The 23,260-nt window shown below is 39.6% G+C and overlaps 2 protein-coding genes and 1 long non-coding RNA gene across 5 annotated transcripts in view; 1 reads left to right on the top strand and 2 right to left on the bottom strand.

Annotated features, from left to right (window-relative positions):
* LOC101975968 (schlafen family member 13-like) overlaps positions 1 to 5,050 on the bottom strand; it is an 18,942-nt gene extending 13,892 nt beyond the window's left edge. Inside the window, exon 1 of the mRNA XM_078042438.1 lies at positions 4,917 to 5,050. Within this exon, the coding sequence (XP_077898564.1) occupies positions 4,917 to 4,978 (62 nt within the window). The 5' untranslated portion in view covers positions 4,979 to 5,050. The remainder of the gene's footprint in view (positions 1 to 4,916) is intronic.
* On the top strand, positions 4,020 to 17,027 carry LOC144376099 (uncharacterized). Of its 2 annotated transcripts, XR_013436194.1 has the most exons (6): positions 4,020 to 4,216; positions 4,550 to 5,217; positions 8,034 to 8,114; positions 8,826 to 9,067; positions 9,630 to 9,746; positions 16,000 to 17,027. It is a non-coding gene; the product is annotated as an uncharacterized LOC144376099 (long non-coding RNA). The 2 variants fall into 2 exon arrangements; XR_013436193.1 differs by lacking the exon at positions 16,000 to 17,027 and having other exon boundaries at positions 9,630 to 11,513.
* On the bottom strand, positions 15,417 to 23,260 carry Slfn14 (schlafen family member 14). Of its 2 annotated transcripts, none has more exons than XM_078042439.1 (4): positions 22,204 to 23,260; positions 20,731 to 20,859; positions 19,072 to 19,789; positions 15,417 to 16,300 (listed from the first exon to the last, which is right to left on the bottom strand). In XM_078042439.1, exons 1-4 carry the CDS (start codon positions 23,258 to 23,260, stop codon positions 15,475 to 15,477), a joined length of 2,730 nt encoding a protein of 909 aa, XP_077898565.1. In that variant the 3' UTR covers positions 15,417 to 15,474. The 2 variants fall into 2 exon arrangements, with proteins under 2 accessions (XP_077898565.1, XP_077898567.1); XM_078042441.1 differs by having other exon boundaries at positions 20,731 to 20,849; positions 22,188 to 23,233.

Here is a 23,260-nt window from a genome sequence, read left to right as displayed (position 1 = left end):
GAAATGTTGTCACATTTATAATTATATATTTCAAAGGCCACATTACATTTTGCCAAGCATAGACATGTCAATTGGTCATTTCTCAACTGTGAAATTATTATTAATCATAAATTATAATCATAAATCATTTACTCAACAAATATTAATCGGACATCTATCATTTACCTGGCACTGTGCTAAATCCAGAGAAAACAGTGGTGAACAAAGCAAATGTGGTCCTTGCTATTGAGAGCTTGCTGTTTAGGGGAGGTAGAAAGTAAATAAGCAACTACTATGTGCGATAGTTTAGATCATCAAGGGAGCTTAAGATGTTAAAGTAGGACAGAAGAGGCTGTACACTCTGAGGAATTTGCAGGAAGCAGGATTATTGACTACAGGATTCAGAGGTGGCTCTTGCCTAAGAATTCTTCCTCTGAACAATGAGTATAGAAATTCTTTGAACGTTATACCCAGTTTGGTGGAGGGCAGCTAGCAGGTTCATATGACAATCGTGTTTCATTCCATCCTCTAAACAGAGGTTTCAAAAGTTTTTCTTTTTTTTTCCCTGCAAATTTGACATTCATTAAAAAAAATAAAATAAAAAAAGAGGAAACTACCAACTACAACGCCTTTCTGCAGAAGTTTTTGCTGTTTTTGCTTTTTGAAGAAGAGGAACTTCCATGTTACAAATATAGTGGGGGTTTCTGCTTAATTATGGTAAGGGTCTTCTGGGTGGGGAGTGGTCTCTGGCCTGCTTCAATGGAACCACATGGTAAAGCTGTCATTTGTCCCTCAAATTGACATGTAGACTTGACACAATTTTTATCAGAATCCCCGGAAGACTTTTTTTACATATAGACAAAATTATTCTGAATTTTTTTATGGGAAAGCATGGAAACTAACACAATAGCTAACATGACATTTCTAAAAAGGAGAATAGAGTGGTATTGATATTGTAGCTCAGTGGTAGAGCACTATGTGAGGCACTGGGTTTGATCCTCAGAATCACATAGAAAGAAAGGAAGGAAGGAAGGAAGGAAGGAAGGAAGGAAGGAAGGAAGGAAGGAAGGAAGGAAGGAAGGAAGGAAGGAAGATGTTAAGGTATTGTGTCCATCTGCAACTAAGAAAAATTTTTTTTAAAGGAATAGTACACAGAAGAATGATTCTAGAACTTTTTCCTTAAAAAAAGAATAAAGTATAAGGAATCACTCTATCTCATATTAAGATTTACTATATAACCAGTGGCACAAGCCTGTAATCCCGGTGGCTCAGAAGGCTGAGGCAGGAGGATCAAGAGTTCAAAGTCACCCTAAACAACTCAGGGAGACCCTGTCTCTAAATAAAATAAAAGGGGGAGGGGATGGAAATGTTGCTCAGTGATTAAGCAAGCTTGGGTTCAATACCCAGTATCAAAAAAAAAAAAAAAGATTTACTATATAGCTCCACTATATATAGAGTGTGATACTGGCAAGCAATACACATAGATTAATGGAACAGAACTGAGAACCCAGAAATAGTCCACCACAAGACAGCTAACTGATTCTTGACAAAAGCATAAAAATAATTTAATAGAGGATGAATGGTCTTTTCAAAAATGGTGCAAGAGCAATTTAGATGTACACAGGAAAAAAATCAAACCAAAACCTGGTGCAATAGCACAAGACTAATTAATACCAGATACTTGGAGGTTGAGAAAGGAGGATCACAAGTTCAAGATCAGCTTGGGCAACTTAGCAAGACTGTCTCAAAATAAAATAAAAAGTAGTAGGGATATAGCTCAGGGCTTGACTACCATGCATGAGGCCCTGGATTCAATCCCCACAAAATAAACAAAGATTAAAACTAACCCTCACGTCTTAAACAAAAATTAACTCAAAATGGATTGTAAAATTATGAAATATTTACAACAGGTGAATGGTTAAATAAACTGTGGTCTATCTATATCACAGAATATCACTCAGAAATAAAAAGGAACAGACTCTTGATTCACAAAACAACTGGATGGATTTTAAAGACACTCTGAGTGAAAAGAGTCAATCTCAAAAGGTCACAGGCTGTATTATTCTATTTATATAACATTCTTGAAATTACTAACCTATAGAATAAAAATTAATAAAAAAGAAATTAAAAAGAAAGATAGAAAAGAGCTGGACATGGTGGCGTGGGAGCCTGTAATTTCAACAACCTTGGAGGCAGAGAAAGGAGAATCCTGAGTTCAAGGACAGCCTCAGCAATTTAGTGAGGCCCAAGGAACTCCGTGAGACTCTGTTGCAAAATAAAAAAAATAAAAAGAGCTGGGATGTGGCTCAGTGGCTAAAATGCTCCTGGATTCAATCCCAGGTACAAAAAGAAAAGAAAGCAATGAAGAGGTATTCACAGAACAGGAACTGCAACTGACCTATAAGAATATGAGAAGATGGCTTGGCCTCAGAGTAGTCAAAGAAATGTATAGAAAGACAAAGATACCATTTTGTTTCCTTAGACTAGCAAGTATCTATAAGCCTAGCAAAACGAAGCATTTACCAAGATGTAGAAAAACTGGGAATCTTCATCATTTGTAGCTGTATAAAGTTGTGCAACATCATGGAGAGAAATTGGTTGATCTCTATGAAAAGGTTCTCCAGATTTTCAGAATATATGTTTTTGTTTGGTTGGTTTTTGTTTTTCAGGAGAAACTTGAGCTATATTGACTGGGAAGCTGTGATCCATTTGGATTTTTGAAGTTATTTTTTGCAAGTACGTGAAAAGACATTTGGTTATTTTACCAACACTCATTAAAGCACATGGTTGTGAGAGCACCAATTAGTGAATTTGCTCAATTTTAATGAGTTATATCCAGAAATCTTTATGGAAATGGAACACAAATAATATGTAATTATGAATAATAATCAGATGGATAATTGAGAGATGTTTGCTGCTCTGCCATAGGAAAACAATTACCTATAACATATTTATTTTCCCAAACAGACACATATATTCTGGATATTCTCTAAACATTAATTGGCATATTTATTTTAACAACATAAATATGTTAATATCCGATTTTTTTTTTTTTTAGAACTACTTCAATCTGTGTGCACAAGAAAATATGGAAGACTATAAACAAAGTGTTGAAACCTAGGGGAAAGAAATGAGTACAGGAGGCAGTCCACTCCAGATTCCAGGCCTGAGCAACCAGGCTTGCTTCTTCACATGTGAGATTTAGGATGGCATTGGACTTGGGGGCCAGGTCTGAGGATGTAGGTCTCCTCCTTGCAGTGTGTGTTACTGCTGGTTACTGATGACGAGTCCTGCCCCCTCACATGTTGAAGTACAACATTAGGGAAGCTCTCTGAGGCAAGCATATACAGCAGAGTTTATTTAAAAGGAGGTAACATATGGGCTGGGGTTGTGGCTCAGCTTTTCATAGAGATCAACCAATTGGGTAAGTGTGCCTTCTCTCTCTCTCTCCCTCTCTCCCTTTTCTTTTTTCTTTTTGAAGACATGGCTGCATCTGTATTCCTTTACATATGTCTAGAAGTTGTTAAAAATAAATAACATACCAAAACAATGTTTTAACACTAGTAATATTCACTGAGAGAAGCATTATATGTCACGCCTAAATATTATTAAGGAGCAGGGTTTGGTACATAATTTTGAAGTTCAATAAAAAAAATGAAAATTCAAAAATTATGATGTCATTTTATTTTTTTAATTTTTTATTTTTTGGCAGACACAACATCTTTGTATGTGGTGCTGAGGATTGAACCGGGGTAGCACACATGCCAGGCAAGTGTGCTACTGCTCAAGCCACATCCCCAGCCCCCAATGCTGTCATTTTAAGACAATGATAGTGGAGCATTAAACCAAGTGGCTTTCTCTGTGAAAGTGCAGAGATCCTACATCCATAAAGCCACATCTCACAAAGCAGCAGTACTCCAGCTGCTTGACTGCCAAGTTTCAGCTTCCTGGATCATGAAAACTACAATTTTCTGGCTCGGTTTTTTAAAGTTTCGATTTCTCAGAAAGTGAAATTAGCATGATCCCGCCCCCACCCCCCACCCCCCTGAAGCGCAAAAGAAAACTAGGAATGCAGACGTGCTCTAATCTGCCAACTTGAACCTCCCTCACTTAGGTAACTTCTTCCCAGGCTTCCCTTCCCGCCAAAAGCACCTTTATATCTTCCGGGGTCTCAGACCTCTGCCAGCTTGCTTGGGACTGGAAGCCTGCCTCCTGTATCCCTGGCCTCAGCTAAAAAGTAAGTCCTATTCTAACGACCAGTTCTCACTGTGTATTCGGTGCAATTAAGAAAAGCTTGGGGCTGGGGTTGTGGCTCAGTGATAGACCGCTGGCCAAGCACATGCGAGGCCCTGGGTTCGATCCTGAGCACCACATAAAAATAAACAAAATAAAGGTCTTTTGTCCAACTGCAACTAAATAATAAATAAATAAATATATATATATTTCCCCCCCCCCCGCCCACAGTGTGATTTTTTTTTTCCCCTCCAGGACTGGGAATGGAACCCAGGGGCGCTTTACCACTGAGCTCCACCTCCAGTCATGATCTTATTTTTTTTTTATTTTGATACAGGGTATCGCTCATTGCCGAGACCGGCCTCAAACTTGCCATCCTCTTCCCTCAACCTCCAGAGTCTTGAATCGCAGCCTCTTGAATCCCTAGGATTGCAGCAGCGTATCACCGTGCCCGGCACACAGTGGATTTTCATTTTAGAGTTCCGTGAACTGTTTTTTTAAAAAATATTTCTTTTTAGTTGTACACAACACCACTACTTCATTTATTCTTTTTTAAACGTGGTGCTGAGGGTCGAACCCAGCGCCAGGCACATGGCAGGCGAGTGCTCTGCCGCTGAGCCGCCAGCCCAGCCCCCGGGATCTCTAAGACGGTTCCTTGGGTTGAAGAAGCGTGGCGCGGTTCTTTCCAGACAATCTGTACTTACCTTGGGAATGAAGATTCCCCAACGTTGCCACGCCGAAAGGAGAAGCAAGCTTCCGGCTCCATGATGTATTCACGAGGGCGCCGCTGGACTGAGGCGCCGCTGGACTGAAGGTGCAGCTGGAACTGAGGGCGCCGCTGGACTGAGGGCGGTGGTAGCCTTCAGGGAGAAGAAATAGTTTTCAAGCTCCAGGAAGAAAAGAAAGCAAGCCCGGGAAGAATGCCAAGTTTGCCAAGAATGCCAAGTTTCAGCCTCCTGGACCTCCTTTTCCCGCGTTTTTAAAGTTTCGATTTCTCAGAAAACTGTAAGCATGACCCTGCCCTCTTGTGCTCACCTTTGGGAGGAGGGAGAGAATGCTCTTTGTCCGAGTGAACTCCAGTTATTTGGCTTGAGACTAAAGGAACTGTCTAGCAGAAGAAACACATTAAACCCTGGGAGAACAACGTCTGGAAAAAAATTTTTTGGAATACACACTCAACTGTTATCCTCCAGGGAGGGGAAGAGTGGAGAAAGATTATGGAAAGGAAGAGGGATTTTACTTTGTACAGTAAGCTTTTGTCAGTAAGGAAAAGAAAGAATAAAAAATAAGTAAGAAAATAAGAAATACGAGTCAGAGAATTAAGCAGTGCATTTTATTGACTTCCTCACTTAATTTTTCTAGTAGCTTCTATAATCCTGGAAGTTCTAGTTGGCACCCAGTTGAAATTCCTCCTGATGGGTGGGACACAGTGAGGTTTGCCTGTAATGTCAGACACTCAGGAGGCTGAGGATTACAAGTTTTTGTGAGTATGTGAGATATATATATATATATATATATATATTTTTTTTTTTTTGCGGTGTTAGGGATTGAACCCAGGGCCACAATTGTGCATGCAAGGCAAACACTCTACCAACTGAGCTATATCCCCAGCCTGGGAGGCTCACAAGTTTGAGGCCAGTGTCAAAAAGTTAGAGAGCCGGGGCTGGGGATGTGGCTCAAGCCGTAGTGCGCTGGCCTGGCATGCCTGCGACCCGGGTTCAATCCTCAGCACCACATACAAACAAAGATGTTGTGTCCGCCAAGAACTAAAAAATAAATATTAAAAAAAAAAAAGTTAGAGAGCCGTATCTCAAAATGAAAAGGGCTGGTGGGGGGTCCTGAGTGTGGCTCTGTGGCAGAGCACTTGCCTAGAATGTGTGAGGCACTGGTTTGATCCTCAGCACCACATTAAAAATAAATAAATAAATAAAGGTCTATCAACAACTAATAAAATATTTAAAAGGAGGGGGGTTTGCTGGGGATGACTCTGTGGCAGAGTGCCTCTGGATTCAATCTCCTGTACCAGAAAATAAAAGAAATTCCTGTTGGTTGCGCTGGTAGTGTAGCTCAGTGGTAAAGTCTAGCATGATCAAAGCCCTGGGTTGGAGCCCCCAGTACTGAAGGGAAAAAAAAGAAGGAAAAGAAGAAGTTCCTGCTGGATCCCCTGTTATTGACCTGGCAGCTGATAGTGTAGGTGTCATTCTGATTGGCTGCTCTCCCTCCGTAGCTCACACAAGTCACTGTTCCCTTGAGCTTTTGTTCAGTTTCCTTTGGGTGCCCTTAGAGACTGCAAGAATTGTCCCAGCATGGATTTAACAACCATTTTTAGCGAGGAGAAAAGGTGTTGTGCAGTAGAGGGAATTGAATTAAAGATGCCACCAACCAGATCATTTATTCCCTGCTTGTCAGATCCTTTTGACAGAATTTTCAACAATGCCGATTCTAAGTGGGGCTTCTTCCCAGGCACACTGATTATTATATATTGGTGCAATATTATTCAGAGGCAGAATAATATTACAGCTATGTAACACACTTACATAGGGATAAATATACAAACAGAAGCAAACAGGCATCTTAAAGAGTTTTCATTTGAAATCTTAACCATAAGTTAGTTATTATTGAAAAACTTATAATTTAGGAATTGATTCTCATCTTTGCCTTAATATTTCTTTTCAATATAATCTTCCCATCAGTGATATTAAGACATCTATGTAGGATGACAGCTCTCTAAAATATCCTTCCAAGTCCAAATCTTCAAAGTCATACCAAGCTTTTGCGGGGAGGGAGGTTGCATTGAACCCAGGAGTGCTCTATTACTAAGCTACATCCACAGCCCTTTTTATTTTTCATTTTGAAACAGGGTCTCACTAAATTGCTTAGGGCCTCGCTAATTGGCTGAGGCTAGCCTGGAACTTGGGATCCTCCTGCCTCAGCCTTCAGAGTCACGGAGATTGTAGGCATGCACTATTGTGGTATACCAATCTTAATTGTGACTCATACCTTTTTATGGCTTAAAAGAAGTAAACCTTTGATGGTTTATTCATGGATGCAAAAGTTGTCGCTAAAGAGGGTGCAAAAAAATGTAACCTTCCTAAGATCCAGGAAGTTCATTCCCAGAATAAGCCAAAGAAATCAAAGACTGTTGTCACAGAAAGCAAGAACAGTGTTTGCAAAAACAAATTCTTCAGTGGGCCATGGGAATGTGAGAGGCCTCTGGTCACAGACCCAATAACCTGTGGCACCAGGTGGGCGATGCTAGGATAAGGGTTTCCCAGCACTATCAAGATAATGGCATCTGAAACAACAAAGCCTCTTCTGAACTTGTGCTTCCTATTGAGACAAACTCCCCTGAGAACTGGCACAGTCAGATAAAGAGGGTGCTGCTTGTCACATGTTTTGTTCACAGCCTGTTTGGAGAGTCACCTGATAAAAGCCAGCATTTGCACCTTCTGGCTGGGAGAGACCAGAGAAAATGTCTTCATTTGTCACAAGGTCAAGCTCTTGGAACATAAAACAAGACAAAAGAATACTCTCATAATTTTCCTCTTTATGACATAATACAAAAGACAGAGATGAGGATAAAAAGAGAACTATTCCTGATACGCTATTGATCACACCCAGAAACTAATTCACAAGAGTCACAATTCAGAGAACAAAATTTTACAAATGTTTTTTTTCATGTCAATCTGCATTTGGAAAGGAGAGGACAAGGGGGAAATTTTCTACTTTTCTCTCTTTACTGAGCATTACGGAGAGGGATCTGTGAGAACTGACTTTGGAAAGAATTCTTACCTTCTGCTGTTTCTTGTTGGCTCTTTCAGGATCCCTTCCACAGGTTCCAGAGCAAATGGAGCAGCCCAACATTTTAGGATCTCATTGTCATTGGCAGAAACTGTAGAGAGGCAAGTTCTACTTTCTTTGGATTTTTAGCTGGGCCTGATAATTGACATGTGACAAATTAACTAGAGAAAAGTCATACAGATTTTTTTTTCTTTTTGCAATGCTGAGAATCAAACCCAAAGCTTCACATATGCGCTCTATCCTTGAGTTACACTCTCACCCCTTTTTATTTTTATTTTTTATTTGAGACAGGGTCACACTAAGTTGTGCAGGCTGGCCTCAAACTTGCCATCCCTCCTGCCTCAGCTTCCTGAGTGGCTGGGATTACATACATGCATGTGCCACCATACCTACTTCAAAGTGCATTTGGGATGGCTGAAAATCTGCCACTGTTGGGCTGGGGATATAGCTCAGTTGGTAGAGTTCTTGCCTTGCCTGCACAAGGCCCTGGGTTCAATCCCCAACACACACACAAAAAAAATCTGCCTCTGTTTATACCTTTGGGCAAGTGGAGATGTGTTTTATAGACTTCTTGAGTTCTGTCCCTGGCATGGCAACCACCACTCCTCAAGGAGGGCACAACTATCCATGCCAGCATCTGACAGTGGGGAAATGAGGGGAAAAGAATATTTTTGCCCTAATTATGTCACTCTGTTGCTGAATCCCCTGAAATGTTTGTACTCTATGTTGTCCTATGTTTTATGGAGTTTGTGAGGAACTTTTCACCATTTGCCCACCCATCACCCTCTTCCTTTCTGTTGGAATGAGTTTAGGCTGCATCAGGGAATGAGCTGGAACCTAAGGGGCCCTACTGCACCAAGTATCAACTTGCCCTGGGCTGCTGTGTGGAAAACGCCTCACCTACAACATGGGAGACTTTGGAGTGGGAAGAGACCAACCCAATCAGGATACAAAATGGAATGTACACCATGATTACAACTCTGCAAAAATATATCTACCAATGGACTAATATTGGATATAAACAAGCAAAAATGAAAGTATAACTGCATGTCTAGTAAGAATTGGAATGAGTTTTCTTTTGTGGTTCTCTCTCTTTTTTAAAATCTTCCTGTCACTACATAGATTTTGTAATGAAAGTTATATATTTTTAAATTTCTTAGTGTAGACACTGCTTTTCTTTAAATATTTCCTGTTATGTCATTCATTTGCACAATTATATTGATTTGGGACAAAAATTTTAGAAGCTAAATACAACCAAGTTGGTGAATACCAAAAATATATAAGTATATTCAATCCTAGTATCAACATGAAATACTATCAATATGGACACTTATGCCTTTCATTTTTATGTAGAGAGGTAGAAAAGCCAGTGGTGTATATGAACTATGGAGACAAACAAAAGGATTTGAATCCTCATTCAGAACTTACTAGTTCTGTGATCTTGAGTAAGGTATTCACCTTTTTTAAGTCCAGATTTCTCACCTACAAATCAGAGCTTATAAGGACCAAGTTGTCTTGAATTTCCCACAAAACAGGCTTTATTTAAATGTAGTATTTATTTCAATCTTCATCTTTCTCTTCAGGCATAGGTATGAACTTTTCCCTTTCTTTTACAGATGAGAACATGGAGTCTTACAGAAGTAAAGCAATTTGCAAAGGTCATACAGCCAAGTAAGAAAAGAGTTGGAGGGCTGGGATTGTCGATCAGTGGTAGAGCATTTGCCTAACACCAGGTGAATACTGGGTTCCATCCTCAGCACCACATAAAAGTAAAATAAAAATAAATGTCCATCTACAACTAAAAAAAGTATTAAAAAAATAGAGTTGGAATTCAAAGCCAGGGTCAATCTGACCCTAGGACTCAAGGTTTTAACAATATTTAATCCTAGAAAATGTGGTCTACATGTACAATGGAGTTTTATTCAGCCATAAAGAAAAAAATGAAATTATGCCATTTAAAGGAAAATGGATGGAACTTGAGACCATCATGGTAAATCAAACTCAGAAAGTTAAGGGTTGGCCAGGTGCCATGACGAAAGCCTGTAATCCCAGCAGCTTGGGAGGCTAAGGCAGAAGGATCACAAGTTCAAAGCCAGCCTCAGCAAGAGTGAGGTGCTGAGCAACTCAGTGAGACCCTGTCTCTAAGATAAAATAGGGCTGGAAATGTGGCTCAGTGGTTGAGTGCCTCTGAGTTCAATCCTCAGTACCTCTCTCCCCACAAAAAAGAAAGTTAAGAGTCATATATTTTCTCTCATATGCAGATGCTTGAGAGGAAAAAGGAAAACAAAGGTGGGGATGAATCCCCTAAAAATCAAAGGGAGATCAGTAGAGGAAGAGATGGGCGATGGGGAGTGAGGGGGGAAGTGCTGGGGAGTTATATTGGCCAAATTATGTTGTTATATTGTGTGCACATACAAATATGTAACAACCAATCCCATCAATATGTACAACTATAATGCACCAACTAAAAAAATGTAGGAAAAAAACAGTACCTTATCTTGCCTTACATAATTAAGTCCTGCTATACATAATTCAAAAGGTGGCCGGGAGGTTAAATGATTCATTTAAAACAATTTTCACAGTGTTTGCCACACAGTAAACATTTAACACAGGTGAGCCATAGTCATATATGTCAGAGAAGACAGGAATGTACGTGTAAAGACATTCTTAGGTATTAACAATGACTTGTGGGGTTTGTCATATCTGCCTGTCTAGGAAGGGGGCCCGCGCTTTCTTCACTGTCCTCAGTCCTCCTTCTCCCATCATGTGCCGCTTCCAAGATGTACAACTGGGCAAAGTAGACAGCCTTCCCTGAATTAAAACAGGAACTTTAAATGCAAAAGGCCAAGATAATTCTGAAATAGTAAACAATAATAAGGGAAAATATAACCAGGTGCCATGGTACAAGCCTATAATCCCATCCATAATTCTCCACATTATGCTTTTCCTCCAAGGTCTTGGTGCAAGGTGATGAACCTTGGTTTTACTCTCCATGGTCCCTTGCGGTCACCTTTTTCTGAGATTTGAATATCTATCTTTGGTGATCAGAAACTGATGTCAGCATTTTGTTCTATTATTTCAGGCAAATAAATAAATAAATAAAACTGTACAGCAACTGGGTTTTCTTAGCACTTCCCATCAGTATCGACATAAATAATGTGATTTATTCAGACCACCCTTTTGCTCGAGAAATTCCATTTTGGGGAATTTATAAATATACTAGACAAGGAAAACATGGTATGCCTATACGCCTGGCTTAATTTTAGTAGCATAAAATTGCTATTGACACAAATAAAAAGTAAGTGTCTATTGAAATTTCATTATTTGGCTAGGATGTTGTACAGCTACTAAAAATTATAATTTTGAAGACCGTCCTAGAACATGGAGAAATGCTTACATTAGTTAGCCACTGTTACTAAGCAAACAGCCAGTCATAAAATAATAAAGATTGATTAGTCAGCCTTTTTGCTGCTGGGACTAAAAGACCTAACCAGAACAAATATAGAGGAGGAAAAGTTTATTTGAGAGCTCACAGTTTCAGAGATCTTAGTCCACAGAAGGCTGGCCCCATTCCTCAGGGCTTAAGATGAGGCTGAACATCATGGAGGAAGAGTGTGGCAGAGGGAAGCAGCATACAGGGTGATCAGAAAGTAGAGAGAGAGATCTTCACTTGTTAGATACAAATATATACCTCATAGTCACACCTACAATGCCCCACTTCCTCTATATGTCACTCAGCTTGCTGCAGTCTGGCTGGGCACAAAATCACCAGCCACTCAAGCAGGAACAAACTTTATTTTTGAAAATGCCGCCAATAACCCCTACACCGGGAAGAAGCCGATCCACCCACGTGGCTTCTTTGGGAACCCCAGAAGAAGTCCCCCCCCCCCCGTCCCCCCCCCATTCCCCAACCAATGGGAACTCTCCAGGAGTCCCTTAGCAGGCCCTGGTGAACAGCAGGAGTCCAATATCCATATGAATGCAAATCTTAACATAATCATATCATCTCAATGGCTATCTGGCCTCACCTTACAACCAAAAGTGCCATGCATCATATTACTTGGCTGTGGCTCTTAGCATCAGCTAATCCCATAAAAAGGTTTAATTCACTGATGTTAAGGCTGTCACAACCTGATCATTTCTTCTCTGAACTTTCTTAAATTGTCTCACATGTGAGCTTTTGGGGGACACCCCACACCAAACCATAACAAATGTTTATTTCTCATTCATGCATTTTCAGGTCAGTCGGGATTTGTCTGATTTAGTTAGGATTGTTTGAACTTGGCTCAGGCCGTGAGTTGAGTTGAACTTGGCTTCATATGTCTCTCATTCCTTGGTGACCGATGGGCCATTCAGGGCATGTGTTTCATATGACAGAAACCCAAGAGAACAAATTCAATGCTAAAAACATATATGACATGTGTCCACATCACAGATAATAATATTTCATTGGCCACATCAAGTAACATGGCCAAGTCCACATAATAAAATATCCCCAGCTCTAATGTTAGAAACTTCAAAGGGTCAAGACATAGGAGGGGGTGAATTATTTGGAACAATAATACAATCTGTAGCAATGCTTCACAAAAATGTAAAATACAAAAAAGCACATAGATGGGATATAAAGCTGATTATAAAATTTGATCATAACTATGTAAAAGTGTTTTTATATCAATAAAGAATGGAAATAAATCAGCAAACTGAAAAAAAATCATGCCTGGAAATTGATACGATTTAAGTACCTTTTACTTTTTTTCTCCATTTCTCAAACTTACATGACAATATTATATTACCCTCCTTTTTTATACGTTTATTTTATTTACTTTTATTTTTATATGGTGCTGAGGATTGAACTCAGTGCCTCACACATGCTAGGCAAGTGCTCTACCACTAAGCAACAGTCCCAGCCCCTACCCTCCTTTTTTAAAAGGAAGTTTTTGAAGCTTCTCACAGCTGGAAACTCTGTTATCTGAATAATTTTGTTGTTTTATCCATCATATTAAGGCAGTATAATAGAGAAAAAAAAAAAAAAAAAAAAACAAGAAACATCCCATACTTGAAACAATAGGAGGCAGAGGAGAAGTTTTTCCATTCAATCCTTGTTCAGGACAGCCGGCCATTAGGTTACAACTGGTCCCCTGATGGGCCAGAACAGTTCAAAATGTCAGCTAAGAGAGTTTCTCCAAACCTGGTCTGCTCTTCCCACCTCTGGAAGGCTGAGGACCTGTATCTGAAATTATATCCAAGAGTATTTCCACATTTTTTTTTCCTGGATTGAAGCCTCCTCAGTATCTTTCAAGTTTCCCAAACTTTTCTAAAAGTTAAAAACAGTCTGAAAATAAGAATACTTCCAAAGCAATTTAAAAACCCATATTATAAAATTACACAATGAGTACAGTGGCTCTTGCCTGTAGTCGCAGCTATTTAGGAGGCTGAGATAAGGGGATCATTTGAACCCTGAAAGTTCAAGGCTTTGTCTTTAAAAAAAAAAAAAAAAAAAACAGGGCTGGGGCTGGGGCTCAGTGATAGAGCGCTGGTCTAGCACACACACATGAGGCACTGGGTTCGATCCTCAGCACTACATAAAGATGAAATAAAGATATTGTGTGTCCACCTACAACTAAAAAGTAAATATTAAAAAAACAAAACCAAAGCAGGGTGCTGCTGTGCATGCCTGTTATCCAAGACTCAGGAGGATGAGGCAAGAGGATTTCAAATTCGAGGTCAACTTTATCAACTTAGCAAGACCTTGTCTCAAAAAGGAATAGGGATATAACTTAGTGGCAAAACATTATACCAAAAAAAAAAAAAAAAAAACCAAAAAACCCAATACCAAAAAAAAAAAAAAAAACTTTACAAAGGAAAGATTTTATTGAAGGGCATGAGAATGGCTTATCCATTTGGGGAAATGACTAAAGAAAGGGAACTGATTTTATTTCTAATATATTTCCCAAACATTGGAAAAAGGATATGCCAGGAAGATTTACATAGATTCTGCTAGGATACAACAACTTCTGTGAACAGTCTGGAATGAATTGGATGCTATCTTCAATATATTCTTTTTAAAACAACAGAATGGCCACAAAGGCCACTTCACCATCAGGAAGATGGTAAAAGTTTCTTGGAAGAGATGGGCATTTGAAGCACTTGACTAAAGAATAAGGATTTCAAAAGTAGAAGGGACAGAAAAAAGGTTAAAGACTGAAAAAAACACCAGGGACAGACCAAGAGGCAGGAATGTGTATGAGTGGTATAGGTGAGAGTTGCCACCCAGGATCCCTATAAAAGAGCTCTGAGGGTTGGACTTTAAAATCAACACCAAATCATCATGAAAAGGATCAGAGAGGTGCAAAGGCCTCTCATAGACAAGTTTCAGGCCAGCAGCAGTGTGAGGCTGTGTAGCATACATGAGTGTATTGACAGGTGTAGAAATGAATGTAAGCAAAGTGTGTATGTGTTGCGGTAAATGAGGGAAAGACTGGAGGTCAACCCAGAAACTTTAGAAATTAAGGGGAAAAAATTTCACCTAGGCAGACAGTATTGAACAACTAATGGTCCTTGGCATTCTAAATTTGAGTTAGCTTATAAACCTGACCTGCATAGTCCTTGTGCTGAAAATATCTTTATTTTAGAAATGATTGCAATATAACAATAAGTATTTCAATAGTCTGATGTAGCCTGAGTACTCCTTACATTTGAGTCAGATTACCAGCTCCCCTTATTGTAAAGTTCTGCTCATATAATTTGGCTTCTTTATGCTATTGTTGAATGCACAGATTAGCAAAAGCCTTTGACCCAACTTGTTACAGCGATCCTCAATGTGAATTAACAAAGTAGCATTTTGATTCATGCGTAGACTTGGTGCAAAGAGGAAATCAAGTTCTGAACCTGTAAAGCTTGAGACCTATAACCATATGAGATGCTAGCCCAGGTGCCACCCTTGAGACCCAGTCAAAGTAATTGGTCTAGAAGACACCCTACCACCCCGACAAAATAGGCCAGTGAGGTGCATTAGGTTGGGGTACATTAGGACACTGGAGGTGTAGTTGAGGGTGTGGTTAGGAGAGTCACTCAGGGCACATCATGGGAAGCCTGGAGAACTGGCTTGGTTTGAAGGCTGTGGGGACTTACAGGAGGTGTGCTAGCAGAGGATGTCGTAAAAGCAGTTCTCTGTTTGAGGATAAACTGCTTGCATGACAGAACAAAAGCTGGATTGAGTTAGGAAGACTGGAGACGGGATCAATCCTAAATCTGCTGTAATTGTACAGGGAGGAGAGGTGGACCCAGAAAAAAGCAGTGCCACTGCAAGCCAGGCTCAGCCCCAAGAGACATTTCTGTGGCTCCAGGCCATACTGATGTGCCTTGGTTTTCTCACATATAATATTATAAAGGAACAGCTGCCATCTGTCAAGGAGGAAACCTCTGCTTTTTCTGGCTCCCTATGTTTATTTATAATAATTTTCAGAAGGTTGCCCTCTTTTCATAAAGGAGGTAGAGGTGTTTAATGGCTCTTGAGGCAAAGAAGAGCTTATGAAATTTCTCAGACTGGGAACATTCTGAACTAATCCCGAACACAATATTTCTCTCCAGTCCTGAAAACTGCTGAATACTGTCTAAAATAATATGATTGCCCCCAACACCAATGGCACGGCTAAATAGAACTTCTGTTGCTCCACGGTCCTTAATTGCTGTAGGCAGTGCAAGCTTATAGCGTCCTGTGTCCTCTACTCTCTTGCACAGAATTGCTACATCTTTGGGCCTATAGCCACATTGGAAGAGGCTGTGACATCTTTCTACCACATAGTTTGCTATTTGTTCTATGGTTAGGTTAGTCTTGGTTTCAAACACCCCAGGTAGAGCCTGGGCAAACATTGCTTCCTCATAGGATGCTTCTTGGAATAATGCCAATGTGTCCAGAGACATGCTGGAGGGAGGGTTTGCTTTGATCATCTTCATTTCTTCTTTCATGACATTTGCTATTTCCAGAGCACAGTGGATCCCGTCGGTGATTGTTTTTCGAGGAAACTGAGAAGAAGGAGAGGGAAGGCCATTGTCATCTGCACGATGGACTTGGAAAGGGTCCAGAAAAATCCAGAGGATCCCATGGTGAAGGTCTTCACTTCCAACCACCTTTACCTCAGGGTGGGTGATTCTTCTAGCCTTCAAGTACCAATCACCGTATTTACTGCAGAAATTCTCAGTCTCATCCATCACTATGTGTTTAATCTTTGGGAACTCCCCTTGCATGAAGGTTTTCTGAGTCACAGCATGGAAGGTGGTTTTTTGACTGTAAGGATGAAAAAGAGAAGAGGGTTTCAGACATATAAACCAAGGGAACACTAGCATTCATTACTCTGTGGATTGAAATCAGGCTAATTCTCTGCAGGCAGATTCATCAATTCAATAGTGTTATGAGTAGTGCAAAACTGCTTAACTTACAAGCTACCTGATAGAATGCAGAATTTTACACACTCCTCTTTGGGATCATCTAGTTAAATATGCACATAAAATTTTCATTATTATAAAATAAGTAGATTTTATTGTTTCTATTAGAGGTCCATTTCTACTGCTTGACCATCTTTTTTAATATTTATTTATCTTTTTATAATATTTATTTTTTAGTTTTAGGTGGATACAATATCTTTATTTTATTTTTATGTGGTACTGAGGATCAAACCTGGTGCCTCGGAGGTGGTAAGCGAGCACTCTATCACTTGAACCACAACCCCAGCTCCACTTGACCATCTTTTGAAGATGAGATCCATTCAGCTAAAGGAAATCCCCACAGTAATTTGTACCTGTTACTACCATTTCTTTGCTTTCTGTCTTTTTTAGGGATGGAGCATAGCCTTCTAGAGGCATATCATAATCTTTATAAACAGAAAAGTAACACACTAATCAAATTCCTCTAAAGCAAATTCTATTTCTTCACTTACTCATAGAACAAAACTGGAAATTTCTTTAGGTTTTGGAGGCTTTTTCTCTCAGATCAATGTCTCTTTATGTTGTAGCATATGTATGTATGTGTATAATTATATAATTATAAATATGTTTGTGTGTGTATATATATAATCTTATATACATATAACTTCCCCCTTAACAAATTTGGTTATTTCTTACCTTCTCTAATTTTAATGTAAGTAACAGTACACACTCCTACAGATTCCCTAATTTTGCTTAATGCAGTCCCTGAGCCTTTTTTTCTCTATGCCTTGATCCATAACTGTTCTTCTCTTCCAGTTTGGACTGTTGTGAGCGCTTAAAGAAGTGATTTTTAGCTACCTCTGTATCCCATCACCCCCATCCCCCTAATTTGTTGAATTAGCCATTTAAAATTTTTTGTTATTGTAGATTGACACATAACCTTTATTGTATTTGTTTTTATGTGGTGCTGAGGATTGAACCCAGTGTCTCACACATGTTAGGTGAGCACTCTACCACTGGGCCACAACCCTAGCCCTGAATTAGACTTTTGATAGGGATATTTAAATATATATATATATATATATATATATATATTTTTTTTTTTAGTTGTACACGAGCACACAGTATCTTTGTTTATTTTTATGTGGTTTTGAGGACCAAACCCAGTGCCTCACACATTCGAGGCAAGCATTTTACCACTGAGCTACAGTCCCAGTCCTTGACAGGGATCTTTTTAAAACTAAGCCATAAAGCTTAATAATGAATACAGTCCTGGAGTTGTGGCTCAGTGGTAGAGCGCTTGCCTGACATGCGTAAGGCCCTGCGTTTGATCTTTAGTGCCCTATAGAAATAAATAAATAAGATAAAAAGATCCATTGACAACTAAAAAAATAATAATGAATACAGTCCTTAGCAGATTTCACAAGATCCTTCATAATCTTGCATCTGCCTCCCTTCCCACACCAACACCTACCATATACCCCCTGCCCCACACTGCCCCTGTCAGGCCTATCACTCTGGATCTCTGTGTCTCCATGCCTTTGAACTTGCTGTGCTCTTTGTTTGGAAAACACTCCAATTTTATTTCTCCTACTGATTTATTAAGAGTGTGCTCCCTCCAAACAACAATAAAAAAAGTGTGCCCAAGAGTCTCTTTCACCAGAGTATTTGCTAATATTCCTACCACCTGTTAAAATAACCATATCTTTCTTATACTAATTACACAACACTTATGTTGTTTCTTTTTAACAACAAAGTCTTTGATATACTTTCCCCTCTAACACTGCTCCTTACAAGCAGGCTGAAAAACTCATACATTTAATATATAAATGGTACTCAAAAGATCTCTTTTTTTTTTCAAAGCATTTCTTGAATATAGTAAACCAAATCAAAAATCAAAATGAATTTGCCCTCATTGACTGAATTGTATAATAACCAATATATATTATTGAATTGAAAACTAGAGATTTAAATTAGAATTAATTTTTCATGTTTTCTAAAATTATTGATGTACAGCAAGATGTTATTTAAAAAGTCAAATTATATTTAAATTTTGTGTTCCTACTAAGCACAGTGAGTAATCTTATGACTTTAAAATATTATCAAGCAAAAGGTATATTTTTTAAAAAAATAGCCAGATGTGGTAGAGCACACCTGTAATCCCAGAGCTCAGGAGACTGAGGCAGGAGGATCAAGAGTTCAAAGACAGTCTCAGCAACTTATCGAGGCACTAAGCAACTCAGTGAGACTATATATATATATATATATATATATATATATATATATATATATATATAGCCTTGGGATGTGGCTCAGTGGTTAATCCCCAGTTCAATCCCCTGGGTTCAATCCCCTGGGTTTAATCCCCAGTATCAAAAAAAACCCAGATATATTAACTTCTACTTGTCATAGATTTAAAGCCACAATCTATGGCTTTATAAATTTAAGTTATATATATTTGGCTTATTTATACTATGTTTAAACTTGAACATTACAAATTACCCATTTACAACTCAACTACCTGATCATTTGGATATATGTAACTGGTTTGGGCTCAAACTTCTGCAGGAAAGAGGCATCACAAAATCTTCATCTGAAAACACATTTTTAAAATTTAGTTGGTAAAATTCTTACATCACAAAATCCCTTAGGGTGACACTCTCACAAACATAGAGGATCTCTTTAGGTTTGCAGTGGAACAAGTTCTTCACTTCCTCCATGATCTTCATGGCTAGGGCTGTCTTCCTGGTTCCTGGAAGGCAGTGGATGAACAATTCCCGAGTTTCCTGAAGGCTCTTGGAAAGCAACTTGCTCTGCTCCTCTACAAGCAGGCTGAAAAACTCACAGCCCAGCTGGTCACTCAGAAGAGACCTGGAGCACAGTGAGATGACCACAAGGGCCTGCAGCAAGTTCTCCATTTCATCCACATTGGAGAGCCTGTAGGATTGGGGGTAGTGTACAAGGACTTCACCAGGTCTACTCTGTCTGCTGGCCAGGTGGATCACCCTTGGAATGATGCACATTTTCCCTATGTAGCCACTAACACTTTGCAGTTTCTGCTTTAACCGATGAGCAGTGTTTCGAGCATATTCAAACCCTTCAATCCAATTTGGCTCTATTAATACTGTGTAGAGTACCAGGGGGCTGTTAATTGCTATCAGGAGAGCATCGCACAGGATGTTCTGCTCTTTGCTTAAGCCAACATCATCAGCCCAGCTTCTAGAAAATATCACAATTCCCTGAGAACAAGGGCACATCTGTGTCTTCATTAATTCCTCCAGTTCTTTATGATCTGAGAACAGCTTCTTACAGAGGGATTCTGGTTTAAATTGTATCATTTCTTCTTGTGTCACTGAAAATTCGAGGAACAGGAGTGAGTTACCAACATTTATAAAAGCATAGCTAAGTATTCCCACAACATAGTAGGAAAGGATGACTTTGGCTATCGGTTTCCTAGTTGCAAAGAGAACATCCCCTTTTCACAGTCCAAGGCTGCAGTCAGTCCAAGGACTCTTCACAGTCCAAGGCAGCTCTAGCACAAGGGAAAGCTCTTAGGGAGGGATCTTTTCAGAGCAGCCTCTAGCTCTTTCCTTCAACCCTGAATGGTCTACAACTGCTGGGAAGGAGCTCCTTCCTGCCCAGGGCATTGTGCATGTGAGGCATGCACTCTACCAACTGAGGTATAACCCCAGTCCCCCTGTGAAGAACTTTTAATGAACCTGATGCTTTTGGAAAACTAAGAGCTTTCTTTCAGAATAGTGATTCTTAACCAGAGACAACTCTGCCCGTGCCTAGGAGACATTCGACAATGTCTAGAGAATGTTTGATTGTTACAACTAAAAGGATGCTACTGGCATCTAGTGGGTAGAAGCCAGGAATGCTGTTAAACATCCGATAATGCACAGGCACCCTCTTTCCCCCCAATAAAGAATTATGTGATCTAAATGTCAATAGTGCTGAGGTTGAGAAGGAGTTCCGGTGATCCCATATATACACATATGCATGTGTATGAATACATATATATATATATATATATACATATATAAAACATATATATGTATGTATATTTCAGGACCATTATGTCTGTTTAATCTTACATTTGGCTTTCCCTAGGAAAAAAGACTTGGACCAATTGCTACTGATTTCTTTCCAGCTTACCCACCCACCCACCCCCGCCGCCCAGTGCTGAAGATTGAACCCAGGGTCTTGCACACTACCACTGAGCTCACCCTTAGTGCCCATCTTAATTTTACAAAATAAATAGTCTACTCAGCTGAAATCAAGAGGGAATACCTGGAAACAAACGTTGTTGCAGAACTCCCTTAAATTCCATGACTTTCATGGGATATGCTGGCCTTCTTAGGGCAGATGAAGTTGATGAAATCAGGTGAGCACTGTAGTCAGTGGCCGAACTGGGAGGAGCTAAGCAATCACATGGAAAGTTGTTTCAGACAAAAATAAAGATCAGAATTAAAAGAACTCTTTTACTGCTCTTCCTATTGGACACATGTGATGTGTATGGTGCCTAAGCTACTGTCACTCTAACTCTGTCTCAACCAGCCTGCATGTCAAGAATGAAGTCTGGGGACAGCTGCAGGGGTCATGCACAATCTAACTCACTGTGTGCTCATCTTAGACAAGTCATTTCACTTCTCTCATGCCAGAGGGAGGTGATGATCCCTAAGTGTCCCTCCAACTCTAATGATCAGATTCCAGGTCATCTCTAAGAAGAAAGGGTATCTATTAGGGATCAGAGAAGGTTCAGTACAAGTTGATTTTATTCTTACAGTTGTTGTTTAAGTGTCTAATTTGGTACCTGTGTGGGTGGGGAGGAAGGTGAATCAAACGAATTTAAATTCTGAACCAGAAAAAGGATAATCAAATAAAATTCTATAATCACTAGAGTCTTGATCTGATGATATAAGCTTCTCTTATCAAATTTGGAACATATCAACAATGAAGCCCAGGTAATAAGCTTAATTCAGTCTAAAAGTCCTTTGTGGATTGATTAGGAATCACCAAGGCTGTAAGGGAACAAAACTCTAAGGGAAGTAATAACACTAGGGGTTCTCCTTCCCCACTGCCACCCCCTGTCCTAGGAACTTCTTATCATTTTCCCCTATTTGGTGGTGCCACAAAACCAGTGGTTTAAAGTATTAGCTCCCAGGGGTATTGAAACAGTTCATATTTGTCAAAATATGTTTCCCTTGAAAGTCTTAGTGCAAAGTAATTCTTTTTTTTTAAAGGATTAATGGGACTAACCTATATTTTTTGTGATTGTAGATGGACAACATATCTTTATTTTATTTGTTTCATTTTTATGTGCTAAGCATCGAACCCAGTCCCTCACATATGCTAGGCAAGCACTCTGCCACTGAGCTACAGTCCAGCCCTTCAAAATCATTCTTAAAGAGTGTTTCTCCAAAGATCATCTGTAGGCTGAGACTTCCCACTTAGAGTAGGAAAATCAGCCTGCAAAACTTTTTAAAGAAGGCTTAAAAGTGCATAAAGGGAAACTTTTACTAATTCATGATTGATGGCATACTAAAACTTTCTCCAAACGGAGTGAAATCCAAGTATTTCTTAACCTCAAAGAGTTCAGATTCTGAGTCTTTGGAACTAAATATGTTAGAAAAAGGACACCATCATGACAGAACCTTTGTAAGCAAAAAGCACATTTCTATTTTAATTGGTCTATTTTAAAAGGCAAAGAAGGAAGCTCCTCCCTCCCTCCCTCCCTAGACAGTGACTCACTTCCCTCTTTACCTGACTGAATACCCAGCATCATGACCACCCATTGCTCAGCCGTCAGCCTTGTGACAGAATTGTCCCTCATGATCCAGGAATCTGGGGCCTCTGCAAATACCACACAACAGAAAGGCTCTACTTGAACCACACAGACATAACCAAACAGGACATCTTTGTGGTACACATTCAAGATTTTGGTAGTAAACTTCACCTTGGGCTTCTCACAACAGAAGTGGAATGTAGGCAATTTTTCTATGCAGATTTCTATTTCTTTTTTTAGTAACTCAGGGTTCACTTTTTCTCTCCTACATCCAAACACTTCTTTGCTCTTATCATCGACCCCGAAAATTAGGTATCCCCCTTGAGTGTTGGCAAATGCAGAGACGTAATGAGGCAGCATCTCTTTAACCCGAGGTACAACCTTTTTGGTGGTGAACCTTTTAAACTCGACATGTGTTGACTCCGCAAAGTTGAGTTTCTCCTTATATGTGAGTTTATCCCTTTCAAAAAATTCCAAGGCAGACATCTTCATGTCTTCCTCTTCCTGAATGTATCTGTTGAGAGCTTTCTGAGGATGCAGCTTCAGCTTTGATCTAGCTCTTGGAACTCTAGATGATTTCTCTCTAAGAAGCTCCAGGGCACTGCTGGCACTCAAGTTAATGGCAGAAGTCACGTCTCTCTGATATAAATTGGAGCGCAAGCTGCAAATCCTCAGTGGGAGGCTGCAAACATTTGGGCTCCATGATTTCACAAAAATCAGGAGATTGTGCCCGTACTGCATGTAGTCAAGGTATTTCTGTGAACCTGAAGGAAGGAGCTTTTGGAATGAAGTTTCCAAATCCTGTCCCAGTCCATGACATTGGTAACTGTAGGTTTCATCATCAATCTCTGCTTTGATCACACCCCCTCCAGAATTTAACAGTGCACAAATAGCCTGGATGATATTTGAATTCTCAATTCTTTTCAAACTGCTATTGGTCATCCTTTTCCTGTTCTCTTCTCCAAAAGTCACTTTACCCACTTTTATGATGAGCTCAGCATAGTGCATTTCTACATCAGTGTTGAGATTTTCCAT

The sequence above is a fragment of the Ictidomys tridecemlineatus genome, chromosome 3 (assembly GCF_052094955.1).
Source record: "Ictidomys tridecemlineatus isolate mIctTri1 chromosome 3, mIctTri1.hap1, whole genome shotgun sequence".
NCBI lineage: Eukaryota > Metazoa > Chordata > Mammalia > Rodentia > Sciuridae > Ictidomys > Ictidomys tridecemlineatus.
Note: the sequence above shows the minus strand (reverse complement) of the source record. Positions and strands in the feature narration are given on the sequence as shown.